Below are 21,598 nucleotides of genomic sequence, written 5' to 3' on the forward strand. Positions count from 1 at the left end.
GGTTTTGGCTTTTATTGTGGCAGCTACTTAACAGCATGTTAAAGAGATTAACTAATTAAATATTACCAGAATTATGTATAAAATGTCACTCATATTTAGGATTAAGAAGTACCTGAAGGCCAATAAGATGCAGAGCCCGTTAGTACATCGGAACTCGTTCAAGTAGCAGGTCCTGTTTGGGCAGTTCTGAAGCTCATCAGCTGCGTTGGCACAGTCGGTATCCCCATCACACACCCAGGATTGTGGGATACACCTGGGGCCTGAGTACCAGGGTGGGGGGCAGGTGAAGTGCTGTGGACTGCAAGTTCTCTTATCTGGAAACAGACACAGAAACACCATCAATCTCAGCACCACAGGTGCTGACAACTTCACTCCTTGAGGGGCATTCTACCACAGGTATGATGAAACAATTTGTACCTGAATGGAGTTTTAATTGGTTCAACCAAACAATGAATCGAATGGTTTTTGAAGAACAAAATCTTTCTGAGTATATATCTTCGTTATTTTGGAAAAATAAAACTGATACAAACTCAGACAAATACAATGTAGTTTTCAGAATCAGGCAAACTTGTGTGATTCAGATTGGAACATCTCCAAACAGGTAATTAAAGCAACACCTACCGCACAGCAACTCAGGGCTCTCATCACTCATATCTCCACAGTCATTGTTTCCATCGCAAGTCAAAGAATCTGGGATACAGTTCCCATTAACACAGGTGAACTGGTCTGCATGACACGTCCGGACCGAGTCATCTGGAGTGGAACAGAGTAAAATTGGAGAAAACTAGAGTCAAATAATTGGGCTCTCTGGAGGTCAGTATAACTATATAAATTAGCCTCTTTAACAGTCTCGAACAGTTTAATAAAAGCAAACTTTGTCTAAATCACAAGACAGTACCATTTGTGGTTTCAAGGGTGGATCATGTGCAATTTTCCATTGTGAAATAATTACAGATGGTGCATATAAACCTTGTGCTGGACAATAACAAAGAGTGTACCAAGCCAATTCAAAATCTATACGCTGGATCTTGTGCACCACTTTAATTATACACATAATTATAACTATGTCAAAATCCATAGGATGGTGTAATACTGTTTTTGGGGGTTTGTCTAATCCATTCTATTAAAATACCAAAATATACTCACCACAAGAAGCTGGCTCATCTGAACCATCAAGGCAGTCCTGGATTCCATCACACACCCAGATTGAGGGAATACAGTTGCCATGGCCACATCTGTGCTCATCAGATTCACATGTCCGAGTCTCTGTGTCAAATCAAAGGGATTTCAAAGAAAGATGCAATTCACAAGCAACATGAACCAATCCTCTTAAGAAAGAGAAAGTTATCTTAATCAAAGCCAGTGGGGGGGTTATTATTTTAACCCGTTTTTCTGATCTAATTATGTTCCCTCCCCACAACAGCTGATAAGAACTGAAGGTCAGTAGGAGCTCTCCCATCTCGCACTTAAGCTAATTGCCTCTTTACACTCAGAAGTTTGTCACTGGATGTCGGAGAGCTATTGATCCTTGGAGGAAAAAGGTTAGTCCTACATTTGCATGCCCAGGGCATCTGGCCTGTAGGGTCTGCAGGTGAGGAAAAACCGTGCCTCCCTAACCAGCGGGATTGCCAGAGCCCGGCGGCCCCTCTGAAATTCCCAGGGAAGACAGACAACTTTGCAAAACCAAGACGTGAAACCTGTGCTGCCTTGAATTTAATAATCACTGTACACAACACACAATCATGCCTTTACCAGATGAGGACTTCGGGGATCCCCTACATTATTAATTTTAAGGAAATTTGAGTTATAAGAATAATACTTTCTAATAAATACATTTAGTAAATCTTAAATGTAGGGCTCAATGTTGATGAACTTTCTGACCAGTGTGAAGAGAAAATGGTCGCACCAGCATACTGTATCTAAGCGTATGTTGTTGAAATTTTTAAAAATCACTCACGACAGAAAATGGGATTCTCATCACTGTTGTCCCCGCAGTTGTTGTAGCCATCACACAGGTTGCTTGATGGGATGCAAATGTTAGTCGTATCGCATTTGATGGTCCCGGGAGTGCATGTACGGTCCGCTGTGGTAAAATAAATACATCAGAATATTTAAGAACAAGAGGAGGCAATTCAGCCCATCAATGCTCGTCTGATTCCTAGTAGCTGGTTAATCTCAAAACTTTATTAGCTCGAGTCCTTTAGGAACCCAATGATTCAGCATCAACAACATTGCTAGAAGTGTCTCCTGCCCCGAATTTCCAGCTGGGACCTGGTTTCTGTGCTGCACTAGGGTTAACTTTGTCAACTCCTTTTAATATTTTAAGACTTCAATCAAGTCCCGCCTAATACAGTACTTTGTTGTGCTAGTCTACATATATTTAGTTCCCTCAACCTATCTTCAAAGATAATTTCTTAAAGACCTTTAGGGGATTAGTCTAATTGATCTTTGCTAAACAGCATTACAGTTACCAAAACACAATGCCTTGTGTGCCTGTGAAAGAGATAAAGTGAAAAAAATAGAACTCCCTATTACTGAAATCACTTACGGCAGTTACGCTCATCAGATGTCCCGTTGTCACGGCAGTTGTTGATTCCGTTACACACAAAGCTCTGGGAGATGCAGCGGCCATTGTCGCAAGTGAACTCGGTGCTGGGGTTACAGGTGGGGAAGGCGCAGCCGTCCTCATCACTGTTATCTCCACAGTCGTTGAGGTAGTCACAGCGGTATGACAAGAGCACACATCGACCATTGTTGCAGGTGAAATCCAGCGGGGAGCAGGTATGAAAAGCTACAAAGCATTGAAGAAAAGCCAAAATCTGGTTACATCTTAAGGGTAGCATTCATTCGTAATTCTAATACATTGTGAGACTTGGAGAACAGCTTGGAATGGGTATGAAAATAACTCATGTATTCTTGTTGTGGTTTAGAAACACTTTGTCTGGTTCTGTTATCACATCTTCGTAGAATTAAAAAGTTTAAACCACTTCAGTGACCTCAACACAGAAAGGTGTCCAATCTCTAAGTAGTGGTACGCCAAAGTGAACCATCTTAATAAAAGCTGCTCCTACCTGCTATTAAGTTGTTTCTTTCTTGTTGTATGGTTACTCTGTTCTTGTTTCCAAATGTGGCTATTTAATAATACAGCCCAAGTATAAATAAATGATACTGCTATTATTAATTTGTTAAACTCGTAGGGAGGCATGTATCACGTGTTTGCAACAACATTAAGGCTATAGCGCTGAGTTTATGCTGGCCTTAAAATTGCCCCGTATCTATCATGACACTTTTGGCAAGTTAAGGCTGTGCTACACCGCCAAAGTGCACTCCACCGTGCAATGCGCTCCGACCCTCATTAGCCATGCATCTTAAGGCGTGTCAAGCCTTAATTATATGCAATGGCAAATTGTAGGTGGGGCTCATTTGTAAATGAAGTCTGTGATATTAAAATGAGATTTATGAAGAGGCAGAACAGCATCGGCCCTAAAAGGGCCCGCAAACAAGATCGATTTCCAATTGGTCTTATTTGGGCACAAAGAAAGTCAGAAAACAGACGATAGGAAAGAGCATTATGGCCGCAGGCATATAAGGGCCCAGAAAATAGGGGGACAGTATTTTTAAAAGAAATTCATGAATGACAATAAATAAAGAACTAATTTTATGGAGTGCCATTTTATCAAAAACAAAAATTCTATTTCCATTATATTCTACTGATGTAAGTTGCCTAAAATGTGTTATCACTGATAGTTCATCAAGAACATCAACCGAAAACCAAGGCTGAAACGTTAACGTTTAGACTAGGAAGCCTATTTCAACATAGGAACTCGAGTCGCTATTGAAACGAGTCTTTAAAAATGAAACAAACTTCTGCTGGAAACAAGTCGTTTAAAATGCTGTGTTGGCTGAAAAAAGTAACAAGTAGAAATAACAAATTCAGCAACATTTAAAACATTAATTAAAATGGGTGTGTAATTCCCATAGCCTATTTTGCTGCATCTAAACATGGGAGAAACGTTAACTGCGAACCTGAAATGACAAAGCCGAAGCTTTTGCGTTTTATTTTATACACGTGACATTAGTAGTAAGTAGAAATGGCATTGTACAGTATGAGGAATTCACCGATTATGAAGCTGGTATTTGTCTGACCCCCTTGCAATAGTAACCAAATGCATGGCATTGAGGCAGGACCATGTACAGCTGCTGTAGCACTGCTTCCAGGGTTAGATATTGTTTTTTGTTTTTGAAAATTCAGATTTATTTGATTTAAATCAGATTTTTTTTAAATGTAAAATTGATTTTTTAAATTTTTTTTAATTTTGGGAATTTTTTTTGTAGTACCGCGGTTGTAGCCTACAATACAACTAAAATGTAAATACGGATGCTGGAAATGGAGGTTTGTGAATAGTTACATACCAAACTAATTTGCTCAATTTTAAATGAATACACAAATAAAGCAAACACTTTATCAATGTGGCATCCTCTACAAGAATTTAGTGATGGAGTACGCCAGAGAAAAATCCCCCTCACTCATCCACTCATCCTTCTCTTTTACTTTTATTTCTGTGATTTCCTCTTTCTGTGTCAGTCCAAACACACACAGTTGTTACTTAGGACTACTTTGCTTTTTATAGTGTGTTCAATTGTTAAAGTTCCTGATTATGGCACTAAATAAATCTGGTTTCAGCGGGTCTTAACGCAGCGCTCAATTGTCTATTTGGGACCCAGAATCTCTTCAGCGAGTATGTTAATGAAGGGGTAGGCACTCTATAACATGGCAAGACCGGTCTTCAGAATATCATTACAGTACAGTTCGGTCCATTTATGCGACACTGTTCGCATTTGTGCTGTGATCAGAATACAGCCCTAAGAGTTTTAGTTTATAGAAGGTAAGAGTTTAAGGTGTTTGTGTTAATAAAATGTTTTTTTTTTAAATACTTTTCACGTATTTTCCTTGTGAAACTATATAAAATATGCAGTAATAAAAAAAGATTTAAAATCAATGATTTTTTTTAAATCAAGCGATTTAAATCAATGATTTAAAGCAACATGATTTAAATCAGCCAACTCTGTCTGCTCCTACTTGATAAAAGTATTAAATGAAAAGGAGGGGTGAAGAGTAATGTAAAATACTGTAAGGAAAATAAAATGCATATTTTTCACGGTAGACAGACGAATACACAATTTTCGTGAAATATGTGATATGGTGAATTTTCAGGGGCATTTCTTACAATGGAGAGTGCAGGCTCCTAACCTTCCTGAACAACCCAGGAACATAGGGAGAGTACTGAGAAGAAGGGAGGGTATTTACGGTCTGCATTACCCTTTTTGATCTCCCTAGGATGAAATACTAGCTGCTATTTCATTATATAGCATTGTTTGTATTGGTTGTATAATAAGCTTATATCCTTTTCGTTATGTATATTTGGTTTTATCTGTCATATAATAATATAATATAAAGTCAAGACACTTAGTCAACATGGGTCATTGCCTCTCCAAATGAGATACTCAATTGAGGTAGTCCATTTGGAAGGGAGATGCTATTTTTTAGATTAGTCTGTTAATCTGTGCTACCAGTAGCCCAATTTGAGAGTTTCAGAACACCGGCGCAGCTCGCACATTTAAATGTGCCAGCTTAAGCTGTGCCTCATTCATTTTAGGCCAGTTAATACATTCGGGATAGGGTTAAATTTGTGCCACGGCAGAGCGCTACTTTACTCTCCGCCAATTTTGCGCTGTGTCACTCGATCTGGTTACGTGTTCCCCATAGTGTAACACTTACCACAAACTCTCTCCAGCTCGTCGGTATTGTCAGAGCAATCTTTATACCCATTGCATTTCAATCTCTCTGGGATACACTGGCCGCTCAGGCAGGTGAACTGGCTCTGGCCACACCTGGTGCCCTCATCCTTTATACAGTCCTTGCCATTGTTAGCCAGATACCACCTGCCATCAGAGGGGCATTGGCATTCAGGACCAGTCGGGCCTGTGGACAAGGAAGATACCATGGTTACTGAATTTGACAATACCCATGTGGATATGAGAATTTAAAGCCTGAGGCAGAACAAACATTTTGTTCAAAACCTTTTTTTCATATGAAGTACTTTTTAAAAAGCTGACTTTTCAAATACAGCTCTAAAAGCATGCTGCTCAAACAGGATTCACAGCCATGTTGTGTTGTAGTACCTATTGCATCATGTATGATGCAGGTGTCCTCTTTTTTGAGGTTAGTTACCTGGCACACAGACATGGCTACACCCCCCGTTGAACTGTTCACAGGGGCTGCTGCACTTCTTCTGTTTGGAGGGGGTGGCCACATGGATGTCATTGGGACGGTACTCAAGGTCCCTCACCATGACAGTCAAACCCGAGCCGTCATCCTTGCTGGCCCTGTAGATGCTGTTTGTGTCCCAGTCTGTCCAGTAGATGTGCTGCTGGTACACTGTCATGGCGAAAGGGTAGACAGCCATGCCGACAATTACCTGTCTGTTTTCTCCTGTCAGAGAGGAGCGCTCGATCTTTTTCCTTCAAAAAGAAACATATGAGTTTTAGTTTAAATATTTCCGTTAAGCTGAAGCTTCTTTCACGCTTTAGTCTTTTACATTTACTACATTTTTCTTGGTCGTTTTTAATACTGACAGTGACCACAAGAACACAAGAACATTTTGGAACAAGAAGAGGCACATTAATACATAACCTGCTCTACAAGCCATTTGATCTCAAAACTTTGTCAAGTTGGGTTTTAAAGGGTCCCAATGATCCAGCATCAAGAACATGGCTAGGCCACACATTATGTACCCTCACCACTGTTTACAGAAGTACCCTCTGTCCTAAGTCTGTCTCCAATATCTACTGTGCCCTCTGGTCTTGGTTTACGTGCTGTGCATTAAGTATTGGCTAGGGTTAAATAGCTCCATTGATTATTACATTGACACTAATTAGTTTTATTAGCACATCTTCCTCAACATCAGTTAGATAGGCTATCCATGCTGTCAGAATAATTGTAGGTTAAATTGATTTAGTTAAAATAAATATAAGCTTCTCCAAGTGGATATGTTTTTAAATTGTGCCGAAAAAAAAAGAAAAAAAAGGTGGGGTTTTATTTAACCGTGTGCTGCGCTAATGTAGTATTTTAACTGACGCAACATTGTCTTGGAGAAATTTTAAAATAGCACTGTTTCAGAGTCACAGCATTAAGGTATACCAATGTTGGTCCTGAATACGTCTTGTTGTCCTTGATTCACATACGTACAGGTAGGCGTCTGCCCAGTAGAGCAGTCTGTCCTCATAATCCAGAGTGAGTCCATTCGGCCAGACCAGGCTACTGTTGACGATGGGCACTCGGAAGTTCCCTCCCAGCGTGGCTCTTTCAATCTTAGCATGGCTACTCCAGTCAGTCCAGTACATGTAACTGCAGAAAACACAGACACAGAATATGGGACGTTCAGGTGTTGAAGGTATAAATAAGTGCAAACGTGTGAATATGGGTTCTCAATTGTATTGTAATTTGTAGGTTTTGTTTTAAAGTATGGAATTGTTTAGGTACTGGTATAGTCTATTTTCTTCTCTTTTACCACTGCTTGCACTTTGCTGCCATCTGCAGGCTGTAACAATACTTTTTTACAGGCCAATTTATTATAAACCATAACACATGCACTGGTTTTGAACCTGCACACTGTTCAAAGCTTGATTTGAAAATAACCACAAAAAAAAAGTCATTGCAGAGACATTTTAAAAAGGGTGAGTAGCTTCAAATGTCATTTTATTTCTTGATTCACTTTTTTATTATGTTTATAATATTTCAATGAAAAGGTAAAATAAATGTAATAATTTAAATGACATTAAAAGCTACTCACCCCTTTCAAAATGTCTCCTTGCAAGGAAGTTTTTTTTTTTGTTATTTTTATTTTTTTAATCAAGCACTGATGGAAATAAGAGTCCCGTTGCATAGCAGTTTGATCCATTATTGGTTTTACTATGAGTTTAATAACACACGCCTGAGCTTATTACCAATAGACTGTGGCTAATCAAGCTCATATTAAAATAAGAAATGGGTGAAACTGATATGCAATACGAATGTTATTTCATCGCTGTACTTACCTTTAAAACAATAATAGGTGCATTAGCTTTAACAGCCATTACCTTAACAAGTGAAAAAGCTATCTTTAAAAATACATTTATTTTCTCGCAATCTTGTCCTTTTTTAGTAAACTTGTCAGGACTATTTAAATTTTCAGCAAAATGGTACCAGGCAAGTTTTAGAACAACAAGATACAGATTTTAAGTGTGTTTTTTAAAGAAAGAAAAGAGGGGAAAATTCTAATCGCAATAGTGCCCTCTTGATGAAGGCTGATGGTCTTGACATTAGTTGGACAACAAAACATTCAACCCTTATCCTACAGTTTGGTTAGATCAAGGGACCTACGGTACTGCAGGCTATTGAACGAGAACAGCACTCTACCCTCTGCATGGATCCACTATGATGGCTCTAGGTCGGGGCACGTGAGCAATGTATGTGCGGTTCTGTCCATCCAGACCCATTGCAAGGATACTCTGATTGTAGTAATCACTGACATACAGACGCTTATGGATCCAGTCATATGCTATTCCTTCAGGAAAACCCAGGCCTTAAAAGAAAAAACAATTTAAAGCAAATGAGTGAATGATGGTAAAGCAATGTAAATATGTTATATAGCCATGGCAAAAGCATGGTAAACTACATAATTCCTGTGCAAGGTAAACATGTGGAACGGTTAATGTGTAGTAGAAAATGTGAAGATTAAAAGCTGATGCGACATTACCCAGTAATGGTGCAGAAATTCATGTTTTGATCAATGATGGTATATGCCCAATCTGGTATTACTGAGTGAGTGAATCTACCTACCAGAAGCTACAGTGACGGGAGGGCTGGTAGAAGAGGTGGTGCTGATATAGCTGATCTGTCCATTGCCGTAGCTTGAGCTTTGCGTGAAGTATATCCGCTTATCGTCAAAATCAAAATCGAGCGCACGGGTGCTGTACCCCGTCATAGCAGTGTTGAAGGGCAGGCTGTGATCCTCAGGATCAAGTCTGGCGCTGTTAACAGAGTAGTCAGTGGTGTAGATCAGGAACTCATCCAAGGAAGCACCACAGGAGACTCCATTACTCAGGATGGTGCCGTGGGCACAACCGCACTCTGGCTTCTCTTTCTCTGGGATGGCAAAACAGAACTGCTGGCAGCGACCGTTATCCTCCAGGCAAGGATTAAACCCGACCAAATTGGCAGAAATGGGCTGTACGTGGGTGTCAAACACCGCCACATCCTGGAGGTCATTCAATTTATCCCGGATCACTTCTGCTGCATCTGCGTTACCAGGTTGCTTGCTAGCCTGGAAGACCTTCTTAAGATTGCGGTCCACCCATATCATATAGTTGCCGAAAATGGAAATACCATAAGGAGTCGGGTAGCGGTTTCCATAGCGGACTATTTGACGCTGCGTGCCATCGTAATACATGCAGGAGATCATGTCAAGGGAGTCGTCCGTCCAGTAAAGGAAGTTGTTGGTGTAGTCCACTACCAGTCCTCTCGGAGTTACAATGCTGGCCGAGATTAGGATTGTCCTGTTTGTGCCATCCAGAAGAGCTCTCTCAATCTTTGGATTCTGGCCGCCATCTATCCAGAAGAGGTACCTGAGACGAGGACTAACTGCGATATCTTGAGGCCGGTCCACACTGCTCTTCAATAGGACCAGTCGATAGGTTGTATTCAACCGGAGGACCTCGATATAGGTCTGGGTTTCGAAGGAGTTGGTGAAGTAAAGGTTTCCTGTAGGAAAACACAAAGGGAGATGCTGAAGAAGGTTGTGGTACTTTGTGTAATTTTAAATTAACTTTGTGGGAACATGCACATTGACCTTGGTGCTATAGCAAACTACAAAAAGAAGGCAAATGACTGATATTTAATACAGAAAGGATCCTGTATGAAATATGTTATTTTGGTGGGTTTAGTTGCACATGGACATTGTCAAAAACAAGTTTTGGGAACATGCACCTTCTATAAATTATATTTTTAAAAATCATTAACATTTGCCTTTGTTATTTGTGATTTAAGTTTTCTTTATTCACCTGTGATTTATGAAATTATGCAAACCATTGCGCTTCTTCTAGGTAAAATCCAAAAGCACTTACCTGCTACCCAATCCACTGCAATGCCCTGTATCCCATTCACCCCCACTCCGGAAGTGACAAGGTGTGAGTACCCAGAGCCATCTGTTTTTGCCCTGAGAATGCCACTATAGTAACTGCTATAAGGGTGATTGTCCGCCCAGTAGATGAATCCATTGGGGACATCCACGTCAATCTTAGTGGCATAACGAGCTGCAATAAGATTACAAATGGCTGTTTTTTATACAAATGCTTCTAGAAATACACCAGCACTTTTTTATATTGTTAGTGTTTAAAGATGAACTACACAACTACAAAGATGAACTACATATTCTATACAATATATCACTGTGACAAGTTGACTGATGGTCAGGCAGGTAAACGCAGGAATCACACAAACAAATAAGCCTGTTTTGGGCAATTTTATTTCTAACCAAACAAATAATTAAATAAAACTAAAGTAACAAAGTTGCATGGCTGTCATGCAAATAAGACATTTGTTGCAACCTCTTCATCTTCCTCTCTGTACTCATTGTTGTCTGATCCAGCTGCTTTTATACATGTGGTCAGGCTAAATTGGCTATCAAATAACCCATTCACCCTGACCACATTCTTGATCATCTCTGCCACACTAAAACAAACACAATGACCCAATACGTACACTGTCCTGCAATGGGCACCATAGCCTCTGAGTGGTCTGAGCTGTTGATGTGGAAGCCTCGGATGGACCTGTAGTCAGATACAACAGTGAAGGACTCGTACTCCATGCAGTTGGCACCATCGTGAGAGGGCACAAACCCTGTGGTACAGGCACATGCCTTCTGCCCATTAGGCTTTGGTAGGCAGAGATGCGGGCAGCCACCATTGTTGGTACTACAAGCATTGATGGTTCCAGCAGAGTCTAAAATAAAAAAAATAGGTACCTGTTGGGTTTCAGACAACCACGTAGCATTTACAATAAACAAATATGTTTCACATGCAGTTTTGAAAGAAATACATCAGTCAACAGGTGAAGAAGCTAGTGGGTAACAGTAAGAGAAGGCATTTTAGGTGTGGGGACAATTTCACAGCTGAAACGACCAAGGAAGTGCATCTGAAAGTAAGATTTATTAACAAATATTTCTTGAACCTACAGCAGGCCTTTCAGATATCCTATTTATCAATGAAAATACATGGTTGCGATAACAATTGAGCCCTGTATGACAAATGGACATGCACGACAAGTAAGAATGATGAAATTGTTTTGTTAGCCACTGTTACTTCAATGGAAGTCTCACTGATATACTCACTGTCTCTGTAGTGGACTTTTAGACCCTTGACTCCTGGCATGTTGCTCCTCATCACCACTAGGTTGGCTCCATTGGCCTTGTCCACTCTCTCCACCACCTCAAAGTCCATATCAGTGTAGTACAGGTAGTTCTGGTGGACGGCCACGCCCCAGGGGTGAGACAGGCTGCTCACGATCGTCACCCGGCCTCCCCCATCCATGCTCCCACTCTCAATCTGCACACAGTAAGTACATCAGTCAAGCACAGTTCCTTGGAAGTCCAAAGACCTAGTTCCACCAAACCTGTATATAAAACCAGCTTTACTAAACTACTATTTCCAGCACATAACCTATGTTCGATAGCAATTTATACCAAACTGCATGTGATGACATCTCCTACACAGTAAGAGACACCCTGCACACAATGTTTTAACTTGTAGTACACACCAATCCAGTGCTGGCGACCGCCCAGTACAGTTTCCTCTCAGAAATATCTGCAGTGATGAAATCAATGTGTGCCAGGTTGGTAGTGAAAAGGTTACTCAGATTGCTGCCATCCATATCTGCGCTCGCCACCTTAGCAGGGACGGTACCCTCCGCCCCCTGATCAGACCAGAACAGCTTCCTAAAGAGACGTTTCAATCAGTGCCGTAGTCAGATCAGAAACTTGAGTCTTTTTTTTTTACCATTTACAGTAATTGCGTGACCACCGACACTCAACATGAGGTTAGTTTAATGAGCGACTTGGGTATGAAATATCACAGTGATCCTAATTGAAGTATCCTACTTCATATATAGATTCACTTTGTATTTTGTTTCAGTCATCACATCCTGGTGACTTTTTAAAAAGTTTCAAGCCCTCCTCTGGTCCCATGTCGATCGTGTATTTCTAAGTTCAGCTGGTACACCAGAGTGTAACCATTAATCTGCCCCCCTTGCAACACTCTGCCTGCAGTGGATGTTTATATCTTCCTGATTTTTTTCTTGCATCCACCAGGGGAAGAGTGATGCAGGGGGACAGGTTAATTCTTACACTTTGGTGTACCAGCTGAAATTAGAGACATGTTGAGAGTCTTGTTGAGGCCACAGGGGGATTTAAACACAATATTCCTTCAAATATAATTGCTCTTCAAGCTCAATTACATGCAAATACATTACATACACAAGCAGTGCCCTGTCTGGCGGCTGACGATGATCGTGTATTCGGCTCATGACTAATTTGAGCCTTTGAGTTTGCAGTGAGTCTGAAGCCAATTTCATTATGCCAAGGTAAATTGACATGTACAGTACTAAGCACTGCATTGAGACAAATGAGCATTCATTGTAAAAATAGGTCATGTTTTTTTTTTAATTATTATTTCCTTCCAGCCTAGGAGTCTGAGAACAGTGGATAGTTATGACTGCAGCCCATTTGTTGTTTACTAGTTTTGTAACATTACTGGTGTCTTTCTAAAAAATTGTGCACACAACAAACAGGTCCCTGGTACAGGCATCAATACCAAACAGATCGGCCCTTACCCTTGAGCGGGGTCCAGAGCAATGCCCACTGGCAGCCCAGCTCCTTCACCTTTCCCTGTGTTGGTGATGATAGTCTTCCTATAATGCTGGTCTCCATCCACTCGAATAACCTGCCAAAGAATAAAATATACACATTATAAAACATGAAATGAATTAGCTAACTTATCAGAGCATCTGTATTTCAATACATGAGCCTATATTTTCACTACTTTAATTTACTTCTACTATATGAATTGAAAAGTCCTAGTTTTATAAACGACAGGCAGTGAAAATATAACCATTTGTTTTATGGTAAACAGCAATCACATTACTGTATGACTTGCATGCAGGATTGTCTCAAATAATACTAAAACCAAGTGCAAACACATACAGATGGTCTTCCTAATTGCACGTTATTTGCACAGTATCTGAAAGGTTCAAAATATTTATATAAAATTGTGAATTGATCAGATTATAGCCAAAATAGTAGGCTGGGAATGTATGATGAAAGTTTAGTGACAAACAGACGGACAGACACAATTAACAAAGCATAGCCAGGGAGCAAGCCAAGTTAAATAAAGACTAGGAGGGTTGGTTACATTTACTGAGCTTTTTTTCTTACCTCTATGGCCTGTGCAGTAGGATTAGTGTAGTACATGTTCCTGCTTATCCAATCAAAAGCTAAGCCTGAAGGAGACCCAAGCACAGCAGATGGGGCGAACTCAGTCCTATTGGTGCCATCAGTTCTCACTCTGTGTATCGCCCCCTGTTGAGAAAGCAATACAAAAACCTCAGTATTGTCCACGTATTCATGCACCTTTCACCAGTCTCTTTTCTTTAAGAGACGCAGGACAAGACGTACAAGAATGCATTGTAATGTGAATAAAAACCTGAACTGTCCCAAACATGAAGCCATTGTGTGAAGTGACCATTTGCAGCAGGATGGTTATTTCCTATTGCTTAAGGCCTACATGGCAAACCACCTGCACAGAATTAAATGTAGAGGACTTTGACATGATGGCTTGATGGGTAACGTCAGACCAGGAAATGCACAGGCAAAGTACTGCGGGGTATAACGTCAATGCGCTTGTATTTATTAAAATAAACAAAACACTAAACACAAAAAAGGCACGCTGGCCAAAAGAAATAATAAACAGATACAATTAAAACAAATATCATCCGGAATGCCACCAGACGGATAACAATTTTTTTTACCTTACTGTGTGCTTGACCTCTCTCTTTCACTCTCTCATTCCTCCTAACCCCCCACCCCGCACCCAGATGCCGTTTATATTGAGGTAACTGTCCTCAAATTGGCAAACAATTAGCCAATTTGAAGCCAGCCCCATTCCACAAGAGTATTTCTGGCAGGGAAGGTTTTTAACTCCTTCCCTGCCAAACTAAACAATAATAATAAAACAGTTTTTTCACACAATGCATTTAAATAGTAACAATAATAATACAAAAATACTACAAATAAACATAGGGGCAGGAATACCCCATAATAGGGACCAACCAAACTATCCCAATTTCCATTCAGCAAAGCAGTGGTTTGGGTAGGGAATTCACTTTTAAGCTACATTAAAATCTTAAACATCAAACATATTAGATGCCTCCATTGCCAGAAATTTATCAGTCAAATGGCACGTATCTCATTCGCCATTCGATAAACAACATGTCCAAGGCTTTGTATCTTACCTAAATCCATTCATCCACATATAGTCTACAGGGAGGGCAGCTATCCTGCCCACCTGCCCATGGCTTTCCTACAGCCAATCTCTCCACTCTCAGCTGATTAAATTATGGGCAGGGGTGCCTCGACAGTTGAGGCGAAAAGCCAAGGATGTAATAAAAATATGTATAACGTAGTATTGTCTTGTCTAACCTTAATAAATATTGTTATTTCTATGGCAAGTTTTCCTGACTCAAAACCAACTCAACCTCACAGCTTCTGAACAGAGGAAGATGAATTCTATTGTGTTTGTCAATCAGTACAGTCAGTATAGAGCATGATTATAGTCCAACTGCATTTATGTTCATGCTGTAATGGACAATACTTACAGGGTTTTGCACCCAATATACAAACTGCTCCTTATCATCAAAGTCCAGGTCCCAGCCATGATTGATTCCTGATACTGGGATCATGGCATTGTCATTGGTATTACTGGGATCCAGTGGGATTCCAAATATCACACTATCTCGAACCACCATTAGAAATGGGGTATTATCTGAAAAGAACAGTAAAATACAAGTCAAAAACCTTCAAAAAGTATCCTCTAGACTTCACTTGATTGAGTTACTGTACCGCACAAAGATAGTTTTGACCAATATTTACTATGACTTGTTTCAGAATTCACAAAATAACCCCTTTTTTTTTCTTAACAAAACTGGGTTTAAATCTTGAAATTTTCCTTAAATCTACACAAGTGTATAATTATTCTGGCTACAACTGGTGTTTAATTAAAATTTTTCTGAAAATGTTTTAAATTGTTAGTTTACAATCTCCTCTACTCCAATAATGCCCCAAAAAACTAATCATATATATATGTGTGTGTGTGTGTGTGTGTGTGTGTGTGTGTGTGTGTGCAGGCACTACAAAAGATGCCTTGATCAATTCCAACACACACAAGGTGCTTTGTCCCAGGAAAAAAAAAAAAAAAAAAAGAAAAATTACTTCATATGATGTTTCCACCACTGAAGAATGAAGACGCAAACTCTTGCTTAGTGAAAAACTTATACCACAGTGTCTCTCAATTATTCATATTTTATTAAGAACAAGGTAAAAATAAAAAATAAATAAAACTTATGAACTCCATTTTTCAGCATGCTCTGATGAAGACAATATGTCGAAACACGTAAACTTGATTTTTTTATTTTTAATTTTTTACCTCTTTCTTAATAAAATATGAATAATTGAGGGACACTGTGGTATAAGTTTTTCATTAAGCAAGAGTTGCCGTCTTCACTCTTCAGTGGTGGAAACATAATATGAAATATTTTTTCCTTCTTAAATATCTATCTATCTATCTATCTATCTATCTATCTATCTATCTATCTATCTATCTATCTATCTATCTATCTATCTATAATTTTCTTTGTTAAGTGAAAAATTAAGGTTCACAAAACAAAATAGTCCCCGTTACCTTTCTCACAGGTCCTCCCATCACTGTTGAGGTGCCACCCGGACTGACAAGCACAGGAAAAGTATTGAGGCCTCAGTGCTGACAAGAGACACAGCTGGCTGCACTGCGTATTTAAACAGGGGTTCCATGCTGGACAAAGGAAAAGAGTATACTTGAAAAACTGAGCTAAGATTAGTCACATTTCTTTGGAAGATGAAAATCCATAATTTCTCCATTAATGTGTCCAGTAATTAACTTATCACATCCTTTGCTGCAGGACACAGACAGACCAACCTGAGCAACAGGACAGGATGTGATTTTGAATTGGATTGCAGCAAGAACTGTTACTTCCATAGGATTGTCTTTCAATATCTTCATATTCCAAACTGAAATACAAGAAGGTAAGGGGGGGCCAGTGGTAACCCTTGTGCTAATATGAGGAAAGAGAATAGATTTTAAAATCTTGGTTAGTAATCCTTTAAGATTAAAACATAATAAGAGGATTACATTGTACCTCTACAGGAATCTTGGTTTATTATATAGCTTTTTTAGCTGCAGAATTTTTCAAACAATATTATGGTCTCCAATACCAGAAGATGTCAGTCTCAGATAAGAACTGAGAGGAAATTGCCCACATTGTTGACTCTGAAGTTTCCTTTAACTGTAGTGGTTTATATCTTGTAAATTGCAGGTATTCATATGCACAGCCAGAGCACAATACATTTATAAATACAAAATAAGCCTTAAAAAATAACTGATGAAATATAACGAATTCATTATAAACAAAGGGGATGAAAATACTGAAAGCTTGGTACCCTTCTGCATGTATCACTCAGTCATGTACTGTAATATAACACTTAAGTTAAACCTTAAATGATAAGTATTAAGAAATAATGTAGAGTGGGGGTTTTGTTTCAAGATATTCTAAAAACAGGGGGATGTTATACAAAATGTGTATAAAGAAAACAACTGTGCTACGAACAAATGATACAAAAAGGTCTAAGTCAAACAATGTGAAATACAGGCTGAAATACCACTCTATTTTTAAATGTACCAGGCACTACTCTTAAAAAATGACTTGGACATTTCAGTCTCCATTGTATTCTCTGAAATCCTCCCCATTCTTTCCAGACCCTGTGTGCTCACCTGCAACAGGACCTGGCCATGCTACATTGATAGCTTTCGATTACAACAAATATCCCTGTTATTTTTATTATTATTATTTTTTTTATTATTTGTTTACTGATTACCTATCCTACAATATATTCTGTGTGCTTCTCTGTTGTGTTTCTGTGTAGTTGAATTATACCACAATCTATTCCAGAAAAAAGATTTGTATATTTGAGGCAGAAACAGTATAAAAGTCGACATCTCAGGTTTTTCTTTTCTTTTTTTTAAATCCCTGGCATTGTGGTTCCTACATAATAACAAAGTGACAAATTACACATTTTCATAAAGTAATATCTCACTGTGGTTTAGCATGCCTTTACACGCAAGAGCAAACTCAAATTTAACTTAAATAAACTGTAGAAAAGAAAAACATCTCACCATTTTGGTTTTCGTTTACAGTCCTCATAACAAAAAAATACTAGGATCACACAAAACAAAACTGAAGTTTGATCACAGTACTTAACATTACCTTACAAATTGGGCCAGTGTTTGGAAAGCATGAAGCACCCCTGCATGTAATCCTGATTCTGTCTCGCTTGCCAAATCTGAAGCAGCACTTCACTTTGTTGATCCTTTTTGTTTATGTTAATCCCTACTGTCCCACACATCAGTTTCCATTTTATAAATTTTTACGCAAACTCTGGCAAGGAAATCGGTGCAAGACAAAGCATGCTGCGATAATTACTTCTAATATTCATCAACTGTGTAATTTATAGCAGGCACTGACATGGATTTTTGCCTTCAAATTCGAGTACAGCAGTGGTTGTTCGAATATTCAGATCGTTTCTTAAAACTTAAGAAAAGAATTACTCCATGCAGCTGTTTTCAAGTTACACTGCTAAGGTCTTCTCTCATTGATCAACTGATGAGCACTGACACAAAGCAAAATGGATGGAGATTTGTGACACATGCCAAAATTAAATCTAATCAGAATGAAAGGTCGGCCAATCAACATGCTGTGATTATATTGACTTTAGTGGTGGCCAATAGCAGCTAAGAGACATAGAAGCAGTGTTAGGAAACAGAATGCAATCAGCATGAACTGTGCTGAATGAAAGCACATTTGAGAAACGTTGCACTAGTGCGAACGAACGGAATCCAAGCACATTGGATGAAAAACAGATTACCCAGTACTGGCATTAAAATAAGACCCGGTACAGAGTACCGGTGAGAACCGGCAGAATTTCACCCCTGACTGTACTGTTATAAGATCAGGTTATTTTATTCCGATGAGTGTTCTATGGAAAAGGGATGATGTTTGCCAACATACTGTTTACTTGTTTTTCAGAGGATGCAAGAAATAGGGGTGGGATACAATTGCCATGCCATGGTGGCTGCCAAAAGTGACATTCAGTTTGAGCTCTTGGTTGTCCTGCACTTTAAAATCATCGGTATAACACCAGGCATCCCTCTATTCAACATGGCAACATATTTAGTAAGCAATCTGTCTGAATGGGGTTAAACGGCAGCAAATATTATCTCTATATTCTACCTATTTTTTACCTTTTATTATTATTGTTAACTATTCAGTTATTTTCTGAATAGTTCTGCTCCATATTGAGTTTTTATTTTTTTAATGGCTGCAATCTTGCTTTAGGACTGTCCCTGATTCTCGAGATATAAATAGATATTTTGGCTTTGAACTCTGTTGACTACCTTCTTCCATACTTTACCATGAAGAAGCATGCTGGGTAAGCAAAGCTGGCATCACAATATCACATGGTAAATCCATTATTGGTATTTTAAAAGAGACAGCTTGAATCTCCATCATTCACTATCTTCTCTATAGGCCTAGAATAATATAGCCAACATCCCCCACTGTATGTTGTCCTAGAACAGAGAAATGAAATGTGTTCAGCTTGGAGCTCATTGTGCACTGTCCTACCTGCAGGCTGCTTGACTGGGTGATCCATCACAATACCCAGTGGTGAATAGACATTGAGCAGCATGGCAGTCTGGTTTTTCCCATGCCACTTGTTCGCTCTGATGACTTGATGGGTGTACCTCTCTGTCCAGTACACATAGTCCTCAAAGATGGTGATTGCGTGGGGGTGCTGCAAAGTCTGTGTGTATCAACAAAGCAGGAAAAATAAGGTCAGAATTAATACAGAATTCGGCTGTGGGACGAAAAGCAACCATAATTCACCAGACCATTGGTGCCCACAACCATACGCACATTACACACTGTGTACCATTGGTTTGCAAAACTGTGGACTCACATATAATCTTGTGCCATCAGTTTAAGCGACACAGACATTAGGGTTTATTCAGTGGTAGTGATGAGCAAACAGAAGCCAAAAACCAATACTGTAAATGTGCCTCCATATTGACTCTGATTATCAAATTCAGTCTAACGAACGTCAACAAATACAGAGTAAAATAATGTTATCTAATGAGGAACTTCACTGGTCCTGATTTCTTCGTGCTCCGGTTGAATGTGTGTGTTCTTTAACATCACACTGCCTTTCTGTTCCTGTATAGTCTGCACTTCTGAATGCAAAAGAATCCTTGGACAGCCCACCCACCTTTCAGCAGGTCAGCCAGCTTGTTACCCTTTTGATCAGCTTGGTATGCTTTCCAATAGCTTTCAAAAACTTTATTTCATCACCCGAATAGACAACTCCTCTGTAACACTGCGTACTAGTAACTGAGAGAGTTCAATTAACTTAATATTCTTCTTAGGAGTCATTTACTTGCAAAGCAAAGAACGAGATTCAGTCCCCGTGCTCAATTACAGTACATGAACTCACCAGATCACTTGCAAAGACCTGCTTCCTGTTGTTGCCATCATAATCACAGTAATCAATGTAGTCGAGATAAGCATCTGCAAAGTAGAGCCGCTGAGTGGGGTAGTCGAGGGTCAGTCCGTTTGGCCAGTACAGCTTGTAAGTGAGAATGACCTTGCGCACAGAACCATCCATACTGGCTCTCTCTATTCGTGGGTTTTGACCCCAGTCGGTCCAGAACATTACATTTGTGCTGTGAAGAAGAGATTATATCATTAGGTTTATTTAAGGAAAATAGATGAGATCCTAGCTCCATTTCCAGGTGAAATCCAAAGAGAACCGTTGAAGTGTTCTGGAAAACACACAATCAATTGAATAAGACACGTCCATGATTGGTTTGAAATCTTTTCCAATGACAAGTTTGTCTAATTCTTCGAATTTCTGTTCTTTTTTTGTGCCCAGTTATTTCACTCCTATTGTTAAGAATGTTCAGCTGCAACTCCCTACAACAGCTCAGGAGAACTGAAGGTCAGTGAGCGTCCTCCTATCCTATTACCAAGTCAATTGCCTCTTTACACCCACGAAATTCACAGAGGATGTCAGCGAGCTACCTGCCCCTAGACGACAAAGTCAGGTCCAGAAGCTGAGCGAGGAGTCCAAGACGATTGTCCCTCCCTAACCTGTGGGAACACAAGAGCTAATCCAGTGCTCCATGTGGAATCCCCTGGGAAGATCGATAACTTTGCACACCCTACAGATGAGTCACTGAGATCTTTAAGATGAGAACACAATAACCAGAACACATCACAAGAAGTGAAGGAATTGAGGAACCTACTGATTGCGTGGGTCCAGTACAAGCCCGCGAGGGCTGGTGATGTTCTCGCTGAGCAGAACGGTTCTGTGTCGTCCATCCAGTGTGGACACTTCAATGGTCTCCAGGACAGAGTCTACCCAATAGAGGTTCCTGCCCACCCAGTCCACGGCGATGCTCTCTGTCAGAGTAACTCCACTGGAGAAGATCTGTAAGCGTGAGGTTAACTGAGAATGTACATACTGCAATATTAAACTAGGGGTGACTTACAAAATCCAGGTATTACAGCCAAAATCACCTGAAGTGTACAACATTCAATTAGGTTTATAATAATAATAATAATAATAATAATAATAATAATAATAATAATAATAATAATAATAACATATTGGAGATCATCTGCAACTAACAATGTTTTTTTTTTTTTTTTTTTCTAGGTTTTATTTAGGTTTTTATGATTTATATGAAACAAAGTTAATGTATTATAAATATTTAACACCATCCCGAATGATTCATTAAGGCCCCGAGAGAATAACTTATCCGATATAGATATAATATATTTATAATATAATATATATATAATATATATATATATATATAATTATAGGGAAATAACACTTACTACCCTATATATATATAAATTTTCTTACTGTGGTAAGTAATAAATCATCCATCAAACCCAAGTACAGTTAGTTAAAGAACGCGAATATCTTGTTGGATTTTCTTGGTCAGTTAAACATGATGTTATTCATAAGCGTCTATATTCCACAAATTGTAGTATACCATACAGTCGGTTGCGACCGTGGGAAGAACGTAACCCACAACGAAACTTCAGTTATGGGATACCTGCATTCCACACTTGATA

At 39.3% G+C, this 21,598-nt stretch overlaps 1 protein-coding gene across 1 annotated transcript in view; it reads right to left on the reverse strand.

The window, feature by feature from the left end:
* The window catches only part of lrp2b (low density lipoprotein receptor-related protein 2b), an 88,001-nt gene that overhangs the window by 34,093 nt on the left and 32,310 nt on the right, over nucleotides 1-21,598 (reverse strand). Inside the window, exons 28-48 of the mRNA XM_041267097.1 lie at nucleotides 20,758-20,942; nucleotides 19,947-20,175; nucleotides 19,082-19,259; nucleotides 16,048-16,176; nucleotides 14,966-15,132; nucleotides 13,527-13,670; nucleotides 12,926-13,035; nucleotides 11,855-12,032; nucleotides 11,430-11,643; nucleotides 10,802-11,041; nucleotides 10,165-10,353; nucleotides 8,882-9,802; nucleotides 8,459-8,624; nucleotides 7,250-7,408; nucleotides 6,233-6,522; nucleotides 5,780-5,983; nucleotides 2,549-2,791; nucleotides 1,958-2,083; nucleotides 1,147-1,266; nucleotides 622-753; nucleotides 113-314 (exon numbers count right to left, since the gene is read on the reverse strand). Coding sequence (XP_041123031.1) covers nucleotides 113-314; nucleotides 622-753; nucleotides 1,147-1,266; nucleotides 1,958-2,083; nucleotides 2,549-2,791; nucleotides 5,780-5,983; nucleotides 6,233-6,522; nucleotides 7,250-7,408; nucleotides 8,459-8,624; nucleotides 8,882-9,802; nucleotides 10,165-10,353; nucleotides 10,802-11,041; nucleotides 11,430-11,643; nucleotides 11,855-12,032; nucleotides 12,926-13,035; nucleotides 13,527-13,670; nucleotides 14,966-15,132; nucleotides 16,048-16,176; nucleotides 19,082-19,259; nucleotides 19,947-20,175; nucleotides 20,758-20,942 — 4,526 coding nt within the window. The remainder of the gene's footprint in view (nucleotides 1-112; nucleotides 315-621; nucleotides 754-1,146; nucleotides 1,267-1,957; nucleotides 2,084-2,548; nucleotides 2,792-5,779; nucleotides 5,984-6,232; nucleotides 6,523-7,249; nucleotides 7,409-8,458; nucleotides 8,625-8,881; nucleotides 9,803-10,164; nucleotides 10,354-10,801; nucleotides 11,042-11,429; nucleotides 11,644-11,854; nucleotides 12,033-12,925; nucleotides 13,036-13,526; nucleotides 13,671-14,965; nucleotides 15,133-16,047; nucleotides 16,177-19,081; nucleotides 19,260-19,946; nucleotides 20,176-20,757; nucleotides 20,943-21,598) is intronic.

This window comes from Polyodon spathula, chromosome 12 (genome assembly GCF_017654505.1).
Source record: "Polyodon spathula isolate WHYD16114869_AA chromosome 12, ASM1765450v1, whole genome shotgun sequence".
Classification (NCBI taxonomy): Eukaryota; Metazoa; Chordata; class Actinopteri; order Acipenseriformes; family Polyodontidae; genus Polyodon; species Polyodon spathula.